The sequence below is a fragment of the Onthophagus taurus genome, chromosome 8 (assembly GCF_036711975.1).
Source record: "Onthophagus taurus isolate NC chromosome 8, IU_Otau_3.0, whole genome shotgun sequence".
Classification (NCBI taxonomy): domain Eukaryota; kingdom Metazoa; phylum Arthropoda; class Insecta; order Coleoptera; family Scarabaeidae; genus Onthophagus; species Onthophagus taurus.
In genome coordinates this window covers 7,110,141-7,123,134 of record NC_091973.1, presented here as the reverse complement: position 1 = coordinate 7,123,134, position 12,994 = coordinate 7,110,141, and the positions used below count along the sequence as shown (strand labels likewise).

General features: G+C 23.8%; 1 protein-coding gene across 1 annotated transcript; it reads left to right on the top strand.

Annotated features, from left to right (window-relative positions):
• The first annotated feature begins 1,827 nt into the window (after positions 1-1,827).
• Positions 1,828-12,778, top strand: LOC111423154 (venom protease-like). The gene is made up of 6 exons (XM_023056401.2): positions 1,828-2,025; positions 2,078-2,211; positions 2,456-2,571; positions 2,629-2,797; positions 12,073-12,478; positions 12,533-12,778. The coding sequence occupies exons 1-6, from the start codon at positions 1,894-1,896 to the stop codon at positions 12,695-12,697; spliced, it is 1,122 nt and encodes a 373-aa protein (XP_022912169.2). The 5' UTR covers positions 1,828-1,893; the 3' UTR covers positions 12,698-12,778.
• Positions 12,779-12,994: the final 216 nt, after the last annotated feature.

The window sequence follows — 12,994 nt, the reverse complement described above, 5'->3', positions numbered from 1 at the left end:
ATAAATTAATTTGAATTAGGTTAAATTCGAAAACGTCAAAATTTAAAAAAATCGTATTAACTTCATTTTTTTTGAGTTACGAAACGATTTATATCACAAGTTGAAGCTAAAATATTATATTTTTGGATGTGGGATAAAAATAATTGTATTAATAATAAAAATTTGTAGAAAAAGATAAAAAAAAATAATCTCGAACATGCCAAAATTAAAAAAATCGTCTTGAATTTATTTGTACGAATATAGAAGTGATTTATATCACAAATTGAAGATAAAGGATGATATTTCGTGATATGATTTAAAAATTGATGTGTTAATAATAAAAGTTTGTAGAGAAAAGTTCTTGAAAATGAATTAACTTGAATTAGGTTATGTTCGAAAACGTCAAAATTAAAAAAAATTTTATTAACTTCATTTTTTTCAGTTATGGAACGATTTATATCACAAGTTGAAGCTAAAATAATATATTTTTGGATGTGGTATAAAAATAGTTGTGTTAATAATAAAAATTTGTAGAAAAAGTTAAAAGAAAAAAATCTCGAATATGCCAAAATTAAAAAAATCGTCTTGAATTTATTTGTTCGAATTAAGAAGTGATTTATTTCACAAATTGAAGATAAAGGATGATATTTCATGATATGATTTAAAAATTAATATGTTAATAATAAAAGTTTGCAGAGAAAAGTTCTTCAAAATGAATTAATTTGAATTAGGGTATGTTCGAAAACGTCAAAATTAAAAAAAATCGTATTAATTTCATTTTTTTGAGTTACGAAACGATTTATATCACAAGTTGAAGCTAAAATATTATACTTTTGGATGTGGTATAAAAATAATTGTATTAATAATAAATATTTTTAGAATTTAAAAAATCGCCTTCACTTTAATTGTTGGAATTAAGAATTAATTGTTGGAATTAATTTGTAAACAAAAGGGCAGAGTCCTATTTTGTAGTTGAAATACTGTCAAATCAGATTTTATTATTGAAATTTCCAGAAAAGAATTATTAAAAAAAATTCTAAAATATGTCTATATATATATATATATTCATGGAAGTTTGGATTAATGAATTTAAATTGAGGAAGAGTACTTATCTCAAATGGTTTAAATTAAAGGCAATATTAAAATGGCGAAGTAAAATTAAAGATAATAATGCGGCCGGGAGAAGTTATTTTGTCCTCTTGTTTTCTAGTAATCCAAGTTGTTCTTGTGGTGCGAAGAGGAAATTTTTAAAAGCGGCTTAACCGCACCTGTATGTCTCGTTAGTAGGTGGTACGTAGGTTTTCAACTCGTTTTAAAACACCTATTATACTACGTGCCCGTATACGTACGATTACTATTTATTATTAACGTAAGTATTTATAGTCAAAGAAAATTCTTTGAGACCTCAAATTTTAATTATTATTAGTTTTCGTGATAATTTTAAAGAAAGCGGCCGTTTCCGATAAATTTCCAATACAAAGTTTTGTAAACAGGTTGCGTTTAAGTTGGGGAATGGTGCGATAAAAAGCCACATGCTAACGCGAATGTGGGCGCATGCTAATTTGCTCGCCTAATGGCATGCATATGCAAGTTAGATTGTACGTTTTCGAACTCTTGGCGCCAACTAGACTGATTGTTTATTTATTTATTTATTTACTCATTTATTTATCTCAATAATAAAAATATATATAAATATGTATACTTATTTCGTATTTCGTATAACACCCAACCCAAGCGAAACTTGAAAAGAGAAATTGGCTTTCTCATTCATCCCACGCCATTTTATAAAATTTTATTCGACAAAACACTAAAATAGATAAAAAATTATCATCCACTCCGGAAATTCTTTCATCCTGTTCAAAACTGAACTCCAATTTTTTTTCAAATTAGTAATCGCGTTGCTTTAAAGCTACGATGAATAAACTAATTTTCTTTAATTTTTTATTAATTTCTTTATTTGGACACTTAAACTATTCAAAATGTATGAAACCAAAAATCTCTTTGCAACGATACAAACGCTACATAGGATTGAGCAGAAGCTTTAAGGTGAAGTATACATTATAATTTACTCATTATGTAAAAGTGAATTGTTTTCTAGTTGAACCGAAGATACCAAGAATGCGTTGGACCCGGCGATATACAAGGCCATTGCAAACACGCTATTTATTGTCAAACAGACGTTACGGCCATGTCCAAAAACGTCTTAGATTATCTTTGCGTAATCGCTAAAACGTAAGAAAATAATTTAATTTTAATGCGCATGAATTGATAAAACTGTTTTTGTTTCAACTTAACATTTTCTTACAACTATCAATTTGTTTTCTCCGCAAAAGGTCGCGTTGAAGGTCTTCTTTGTCGGTAGTTAAAAACACAGATGTTTCATCCAGCTGATTTATAGTAATCTCATTAAATATCTTATCAATTTTTAAACATTCTTGTTTATGCGGTCAAAAATTTTTGAATTTATCATTTTTAGACATATTGGGGTCTGTTGCCCAGATGATATTCTTTTAGCAACTGCTCAAGGTTCCTTAGTCATAAAAGATTTGCCAGCATCGGGAACTGATTATGATGACGATGATAAAAATTCAGGTTAATAAACAAATTTTTCTTTCTTTGATTTTTAAGATTAAAAAAAAATCATATTAGGTTGCGGATTACCATCAATGGCGGGATCCACATCAAAATCACCCCAAACTTTAAAACGTTGGCCTTGGATTGCTGTTTTATACGAACAACATAAACCAGAAGAACAATTCTGCGGTGGTGCGTTGATAACTGATAAACACATCTTAACAGCCGCCCACTGTTTCATTAAGTACGACTAAACATAACCACTTCATTATACAGCGTGTTCGATTTTAGCTGTCCGATCTTATAGGGTGTTAATTAATTATCATTCACAGCATTTATTTTATAAAACGCGATTTGCGTATTTGTTGGAATTAAGAAGTGATTTATATCACAAATTGAAGATAAAGGATGATATTTCATGATATGATTTAAAAATTAATATGTTAATAATAAAAGTTTGTCGAGAAAAGTTGTTCAAAATGAATTAACTTGAATTAGGATAAATTCGAAAACGACAAAATTTTAAAAAAATCGTATTAACTTCATTTTTTTAAGTTACGAAACGATTTATATCACAAGTTGAAGCTAAAATATTATATTTTTGGATGTGGTATAAAAATAGTTGTGTTAATAATAAAAATTTGTAGAAAAAATTTAAAAAAAATAATCTCGAACATGCCAAAATTAAAAAAAATCGCCTTGATTTTATTTGTTGGAATTAAGAAGTGATTTATATCACAAATTGAAGATAAACGATGATATTTCATGATATAATTTAAAAATTGATATGTTAATAATAAAAGTTTGTAGAGAAAACTTCTTCAAAATGAATTAACTTAAATTAGGTTAAATTCGAAAACGATAAAATTAAAAAAAATCGTATTAACTTCATTTTTTTGAGTTACGAAACGATTTATATCACAAGTTGAAGCTAAAATATTATATTTTTGGATGTGGTATAAAAATAGTTGTGTTAATAATAAAAATTTGTAGAAAAAGTTAAAAAAAAATAATCTCGAACATGCCAAAATTAAAAAAAATCGTCTTGACTTTATTTGTTGGAATTAAGAAGTGATTTATATCACAAATTGAAGTTACAGGATGATATTTCATGATATGATTTAAAAATTAATATGTTAATAATAAAAGTTTGTAGATAAAAGTTCTTCAAAATGAATTAACTTAAATTAGGTTAAATTCGAAAACGTCAAAATTAAAAAAAAATCGTATTAACTTCATTTTTTTGAGTTACGAAACGATTTATATCACAAGTTGAAGCTAAAATATTATATTGTAGAATGTGGTATAAAAATAGTTTGTTTAATAATAAAAATTTGTAGAAAAAGTTAAAAAAAAATAATCTCGAACATGCAAAAATTAAAAAAATCGCCTTGACTTTATTTGTTGGAATTAAGAAGTGATTTATATCACAAATTGAAGATAAAGGATGGTATTTTATAATATGATTTAAAAATTGATATGTTAATGATAAAAGTTTGTAGAGAAAACTTTTTCAAAATGAATTAACTTGAATTAGGTTAAATTCGAAAACGTCAAAATTAAAAAAAAATCGTATTAACTTTATTTTTTGGAGTTACGTTACGATTTATATCACAAGTTGAAGCTAAAATATTATATTTTTGGATGTGGTATAAAAATAGTTGTGTTAATAATAAAAATTTGTAAAAAAAGTTAAAAAAAATAATCTCAAACATGCAAAAATTAAAAAAATCGCCTTGACTTTATTTGTTGGAATTAAGAAGTGATTTATATCACAAATTAAAGATAAAGGATGATATTTCATGATATGATTTAAAAATTGATATGTTAATAATAAAAGTTTGTAGAGAAAACATCTTCAAAACGAATTAACTTGAATTAGGTTAAATTCGAAAACGTCAAAATAAAAAAAAATCGTATTAACTTAATTTTTTTGAGTTACGAAACGATTTATATCACAAGTTGAAGCTAAAATGTTATATTTTTGGATGTGGTATAAAAATAGTTGTGTTAATAATAAAAATTTGTAGAAAAAGTTAAAAAAAAATAATCTCGAACATGCCAAAATTAAAAAAATCGTCTTGACTTTATTTGTTGGAATCAAGAAGTGATTTATATCACAAATTGAAGATAAAGGATGATATTTCATGATATGATTTAAAAATTGATATGTTAATAATAAAAGTTTGTGGAGAAAAGTTCTTCAAAATGAATTAACTTTAATTAGGTTAAATTCGAAAACTTCAAAATTTAAGAAAATCGTATTAAATTTATTTTTTGAAGTCACGAAACGATTTATATCACAAGTTGAAGCTAAAATATTATATTTTTGGATGTGGTATAAAAATAGTTGTGTTAATAATAAATATTTATAGAAAAAGTTAAAAAGAAAATAATCCCGAACATGCCAAAATTAAAAAAATCGCCTTGGCTTTATTTGTTGGAATTAAGAAGTGATTTATATCACAAATTGAAGATAAAGGATGATATTTCATGATATGATTTAAAAATTGATATGTTAATAATAAAAGTTTGTAGAGAAAAGTTCTTCAAAATGAATTAACTTGAATTAGGTTAAATTCGAAAACGTCAAAATTAAAAGAAAATCGCATTAACTTAATTTTTTTGAGTTACGAAACGGTTTATATCACAAGTTGAAGCTAAAATATTATATTTTTGGATGTGGTATAAAAATAGTTGTGTTAATAATAAAAATTTGTAGAAAAAGTTAAAAAAAAATAATCTCGAACATGCCAAAATTAAAAAAATCGCCTTGACTTTATTTTTTGGAATTAAGAAGTGATTTATATCAGAAATTGAAGATAAAGGATGATATTTCATGATATGATTTAAAAATTAATATGTTAATAATAAAAGTTTGTCGAGAAAAGTTCTTCAAAATGAATTAACCTGAATTAGGTTAAATTCGAAAACGTCAAAATTAAAAAAAAAATCGTATTAACTTCATTTTTTTGAGTTCCGAAACGATTTATATCACAAGTTAAAGCTAGAATATTATATTTTTGGATGTGGTATAAAAATAGTTGTGTTAATAATAAAAATTTTGTAAAAAAAGTTAAAAAAAAATAATTCGAACATGCCAAAATTAAAAAAATCACCTTGACTTTATTTGTTGGAATTAAGAAGTGATTTATATCACAAATTGAAGATAAAGGATGATATTTCATGATATGATTTAAAAATTAATATGTTAATAATAAAAGTTTGTAGGGAAAAGTTCTTCAAAATGAATTAACTTGAATTAGGTTAAATTCGAAAATGTCAAAATTAAAAAAAATCGTATTAACTTCATTTTTTTGAGTTACGAAACGATTTATATCACAAGTTGAAGCTAAAATATTATATTTTTGGATGTGGTATAAAAATAGTTGTGTTAATAATAAAAATTTGTAGAAAAAGTTAAAAAAAAATAATCTCGAACATGCCAAAATTAAAAAAATCGCCTAGACTTTATTTGTTGGAATTAAAAAGTGATTTATATCACAAATTAAAGATAAAGGATGATATTTCATGATATGATTTAAAAATTAATATGTTAATAATAAAAGTTTGTCGAAAAAAGTTGTTCAAAATGAATTCACTTTAATTAGGTTAAATTCGAAAACGTCAAAATTAAAAAAAAATCGTATTAACTTCATTTTTTTAAGTTACGAAACGATTTATATCACAAGTTGAAGCTAAAATATTATATTTTTGGATGTGGTATAAAAATAGTTGTATTAATAATAAAAATTTGTAGAAAAAGTTAAAAAAAAATAATCTCGAACATGCCAAAATTAAAAAAATCACCTTGACTTTATTTGTTGGAATTAAGAAGTGATTTATATCACAAATTGAAGATAAAGGATGATATTTCATGATATGATTTAAAAATTAATATGTTAATAATAAAAGTTTGTAGGGAAAAGTTCTTCAAAATGAATTAACTTGAATTAGGTTAAATTCGAAAATGTCAAAATTAAAAAAAATCGTATTAACTTCATTTTTTTGAGTTACGAAACGATTTATATCACAAGTTGAAGCTAAAATATTATATTTTTGGATGTGGTATAAAAATAGTTGTGTTAATAATAAAAATTTTGTAAAAAAAGTTAAAAAAAAATAATTCGAACATGCCAAAATTAAAAAAATCACCTTGACTTTATTTGTTGGAATTAAGAAGTGATTTATATCACAAATTGAAGATAAAGGATGATATTTCATGATATGATTTAAAAATTAATATGTTAATAATAAAAGTTTGTAGGGAAAAGTTCTTCAAAATGAATTAACTTGAATTAGGTTAAATTCGAAAATGTCAAAATTAAAAAAAATCGTATTAACTTCATTTTTTTGAGTTACGAAACGATTTATATCACAAGTTGAAGCTAAAATATTATATTTTTGGATGTGGTATAAAAATAGTTGTGTTAATAATAAAAATTTGTAGAAAAAGTTAAAAAAAAATAATCTCGAACATGCCAAAATTAAAAAAATCGCCTAGACTTTATTTGTTGGAATTAAAAAGTGATTTATATCACAAATTAAAGATAAAGGATGATATTTCATGATATGATTTAAAAATTAATATGTTAATAATAAAAGTTTGTCGAAAAAAGTTGTTCAAAATGAATTCACTTTAATTAGGTTAAATTCGAAAACGTCAAAATTAAAAAAAAATCGTATTAACTTCATTTTTTTAAGTTACGAAACGATTTATATCACAAGTTGAAGCTAAAATATTATATTTTTGGATGTGGTATAAAAATAGTTGTATTAATAATAAAAATTTGTAGAAAAAGTTAAAAAAAAATAATCTCGAACATGCCAAAATTAAAAAAATCGCCTTGACTTTATTTGTTGGAATTAAGAAGTGATTTATATCACAAATTGAAGATAAAGGATGATATTTCATGATATGATTTAAAAATTGATATGTTAATAATAAAAGTTTGTAGAGAAAAGTTCTTCAAAATGAATTAACTTGAATTAGGTTGTTCGAAAACGTCAAAATTAAAAAAAATCGTATTAACTTTATTTTTTAGAATTACGAAACGATTTATATCACAAGTTGAAGCTAAAATATTATATTTTTGGATGTGGTATAAAAATAGTTGTGTTAATAATAAAAATTTGTAGAAAAAGTTAAAAAAAAATAATTTCGAACATGCCAAAATTAAAAAAAATCGTCTTGTCTTTATTTGTTGGAATTAAGAAGTGATTTATATCACAAATTGAAGATAAAGGATGATATTTCATGATATGATTTAAAAATTAATATGTTAATAATAAAAGTTTGTCGAGAAAAGTTGTTCAAAATGAATTAACTTGAATTAGGTTAAATTCGAAAACGTCAAAATTAAAAAAAATCGTATTAACTTCATTTTTTTGAGTTACGAAACGATTTATATCACAAGTTGAAGCTAAAATATTATATTTTTGGATGTTGTATAAAAATAGTTGTATTAATAATAAAAATTTGTAGAAAAAGTTAAAAAAAAATAATCTCGATCATGCAAAAATTAAAAAAAACGCCTTGACTTTATTTGTTGGAATTAAGAAGTGATTTATATCATAAATTGAAGATAAAGGATAATATTTCATGATATGATTTAAAAATTGATATGTTAATAACAAAAGTTTGTAGAGAAAAGTTCCTCAAAATGAATTAGGTTATATTCGAAATCGTTAAAATTAAAAAAAATCGTATAAACTTTATTTTTTGGAGTTACGCAACGATTTATATCACAAGTTGAAGCTAAAATATTATATTTTTGGATGTGGTATAAAAATAGTTGTGTTAATAATAAAAATTTGTAGAAAAAGTTAAAAAAAAATAATCTCGAACATGCCAAAATTAAAAAAATCGCCTTGACTTTATTTGTTGGAATTAAGAAGTGATTTATATCACAAATTGAAGATAAAGGATGATATTTCATGATATGATTTAAAAATTGACATGTTAATAATAAAAGTTTGTAGAGAAAACTTCTTCAAAATGAATTAACTTGAATTAGGTTAAATTTGAAAACGTCAAAATTAAAAAAAAATCGTATTAACTTCATTCTTTTGAGTTACAAAACGATTTATATCACAAGTTGAAGCTAAAATATTATATTTTCGGATGTGGTATAAAAATAGTTGTGTTAATAATAAAAATTTGTAGAAAAAGTTAAAAAAAAATAATCTCGAACATGCCAAAGTTAAAAAAATCGCCTTGACTTTATTTGTTGAAATTAAGAAGTGATTTATATCACAAATTAAAGATAAAGGATGATATTTCATGATATGATTTAAAAATTGATATGTTAATAATAAAAGTTTGTAGAGAAAACTTCTTCAAAATGAATTAATTTGAATTAGGTTAAATTCGAAAACGTCAAAATTAAAAGAAAATCGTATTAACTTCATTTTTTTGAGTTACGAAACGATTTATATCACTAGTTGAAGCTGAAATATTATATTTTTGGATGTGGTATAAAAATAGTTGTATTAATAATAAAAATTTGTAGAAAAATTTAAAAAAAAATAATCTCGAACATGCCAAAATTAAAAAAATCGCCTAGACTTTATTTGTTGGAATTAAAAAGTGATTTATATCACAAATTAAAGATAAAGGATGATATTTCATGATATGATTTAAAAATTAATATGTTAATAATAAAAGTTTGTCGAGAAAAGTTCTTCAAAATGAATTAACCTGAATTAGGTTAAATTCGAAAACGTCAAAATTAAAAAAAAAATCGTATTAACTTCATTTTTTTGAGTTCCGAAACGATTTATATCACAAGTTAAAGCTAAAATATTATATTTTTGGATGTGGTATAAAAATAGTTGTGTTAATAATAAAAATTTTGTAAAAAAAGTTAAAAAAAAATAATCTCGAACATGCCAAAATTAAAAAAATCACCTTGACTTTATTTGTTGGAATTAAGAAGTGATTTATATCACAAATTGAAGATAAAGGATGATATTTCATGATATGATTTAAAAATTAATATGTTAATAATAAAAGTTTGTAGGGAAAAGTTCTTCAAAATGAATTAACTTGAATTAGGTTAAATTCGAAAATGTCAAAATTAAAAAAAATCGTATTAACTTCATTTTTTTGAGTTACGAAACGATTTATATCACAAGTTGAAGCTAAAATATTATATTTTTGGATGTGGTATAAAAATAGTTGTGTTAATAATAAAAATTTGTAGAAAAAGTTAAAAAAAATAATCTCGAACATGCCAAAATTAAAAAAATCGCCTTGAATTTATTTGTTCGATTTAAGAAGTGATTTATATCACAAATTAAAGATAAAGGATGGTATTTCATGATATGATTTAAAAATTGATATGTTAATAATAAAAGTTTGTAGAGAAAAGTTCTTCAAAATGGATTAACTTGAATTAGGTTAAATTCGAAAACGACAAAATTAAAAAAAAATCGTATTAACTTCATTTTTTTGAGTTGCGGAACGATTTATATCACAAGTTGAAACTAAAATATTATATTTTTGGTTGTGGTATAAGAATAGTTGTGTTAATAATAAAAATTTGTAAAAAAAGTTAAAAAAAAAAAATCTCGAACATGCCAAAATTAAAAAAATCGCCTTTACTTTATTTGTTGGAATTAAGAAGTGATTTATATCACAAATTAAAGATAAAGGATGATGTTTCATGATATGATTTAAAAATTGATATGTTAATAATAAAAGTTTGTAGAGAAAAGTTCTTCAAAATGAATTAACTTGAATTAGGTTAAATTCTAAAACGTCAAAATTAAAAAAAAATCATATTAACTTTATTTTTTAGAGTTACGAAACGATTTATATCACAAGTTGAAACTAAAATATTATATTTTTGGATGTGGTATAAAAATAGTTGTGTTAATAATAAAAATTTGTAAAAAAAGTTAAAAAAAAATAATCTCGAACATGCCAAAATTAAAAAAATCGCCTTGACTTTATTTCTTTGAATTAAGAAGTGATTTATATCACAAATTGAAGATAAAGGATGATATTTCATGATATGATTTAAAAATTAATATGTTAATAATAAAAGTTTGTAGAGAAAAGTTCTTCAAAATGAATTAATTTGAATTAGATTATGTTCGAAAACGTCAAAATTAAAAAAAATCGCATTAACTTCATTTTTTTGAGTTACGAAACGATTTATATCACAAGTTGAAGCTAAAATATTATATTTTTGGATGTGGTATAAAAATAGTTGTGTTAATAATAAAAATTTGTAGAAAAAGTTAAAAAAAAATAATCTCGAACAAACAAAAATTAAAAAAAATCGCCTTGACTTAATTTGTTGGAATTAAGAAGTGATTTATATCACAAATTAAAGATAAAGGATGAGATTTCATGATATGATTTAAAAATTGATATGTTAATAATAAAAGTTTGTAGAGAAAAGTTCTTCAAGATGAATTAAGTTTAATTAGGTTAAATTCGAAAACGACAAAATTAAAAAAAAATCGTATTAGCTTCATTTTTTTGAGTTACGAAACGATTTATATCACAAGTTGAAGCTAAAATATTATATTTTTGGATGTGGTATAAAAATAGTTGTGTTAATAATAAAAATTTGTAGAAAAAATTAAAAAAAAATAATCTCGAACATGCCAAAATTAAAAAAAATCGCCTTGATTTTATTTGTTGGAATTAAGAAGTGATTTATGTCACAAATTGAAGATAAAGGATGATATTTCATGATATGATTTAAAAATTGATATGTTAATAATAAAAGTTTGTAGAAAAAAGTTCTTCAAAATGAATTAACTTGAATTAGGTTAAATTCGAAAACGACAAAATTAAAAAAAATCGTATTAACTTCATTTTTTTGAGTTACGAAACGATTTATATCACAAGTTGAAGCTAAAATAGTATATTTTCGGATGTGGTATAAAAATAGTTGTGTTAATAATAAAAATTTGTAGAAAAAGTTAAAAAAAAATAATCTCGAACATGCCAAAATTAAAAAAATCGCCTTGACTTTATTTGTTGGAATTAAGAAGTGATTTATATCACAAATTAAAAATAAAGGATGATATTTCATGATATGATTTAAAAATTGATATGTTAATAATAAAAGTTTGTAGAGAAAAGTTCTTCAAGATGAATTAACTTTAATTAGGTTAAATTCGAAAACGACAAAATTAAAAAAAAATCGTATTAACTTAATTTTTTTGAGTTACGAAACGATTTATATCACAAGTTAAAGCTAAAATATTATATTTTTGGATGTGGTATAAAAATAGCTGTGTTAATAATAAAAATTTTGTAAAAAAAGTTAAAAAAAAATAATCTCGAACATGCCAAAATTAAAAAAATCGGCTTGACTTTATTTGTTGGGTTGTGATAATAATTTTTAAGTTATGAAACTCCAAATACTGTGATATTGGTTGCATACTTGCATTGATGACGACGGGTACGATAATTAATAAACACACTGTAGATATCTGTTGTGACAACTAAAATGAAACACACTGTATACATTTTTAATTATTCTCCTCTAATTTTAGTATTCGCAAAGAAAACATTCGTGTTCGATTAGGAGAATACGATTTTTTGAGACGAAACGAAACGCGTTCGAAAGATTTCCTCATCTCATCGTTAATTACCCACGAGGAATTTAACTCGGCCAGCTTTGAAAACGACTTGGCGATTGTGAGACTACAAAAACCAACCACTTTCAACTCGTATATTTGGCCAATTTGTCTGCCTCCGATAAATAGATCGTTTGAAAACGAAACAGTTGCTGTGGCAGGATGGGGCCAAGTTTATTATGGGGGCCCAACGAGCGAAACCCTTTTAGAGATTTCTGTCCCAGTTTGGCCTCAACAAAAATGCATCGATTCTTATGCACAAAGGATTACGGAAAATAATATGTGTGCCGCTGGATATGATGGCGATCTGGATTCGTGCAAAGTATGAAAAAACATTTTATTGCTACAATTTTATAAAATTTTAAATAATATTTAGGGCGATTCCGGGAGTCCTTTGCTATACCAATTAGAGAATGGGAGATGGGTTGCTATTGGGATTGTTTCTTGGGGAATTGGATGCGGATTAAAAACCAATCCTGGAGTTTATACGAGAGTTAATAAATATTTACCTTGGATTTTAACGCATACTCTTACAAACTAAACATTATGCAACAAAAATCGCTTTTGATTATGCCATAACATTTTTGTATGCATTTTAATTAATATATTATTATGAAGTAAAGTTGGTTGCTTAACATATTCTTATTTATATTATATACCCTACACTAAACTTGATAATATAGATTATTAATTGTCAAAAATTAATTATTATATGCAAACATCAATAGTTACCATCCGAAATCACACCTAATTGGAAACTACATTATAGCAAATCACATACACTGTGTTAATTAATTATTGTAACCCATGTGACCTGTGTAATATTGGCTGCATATCT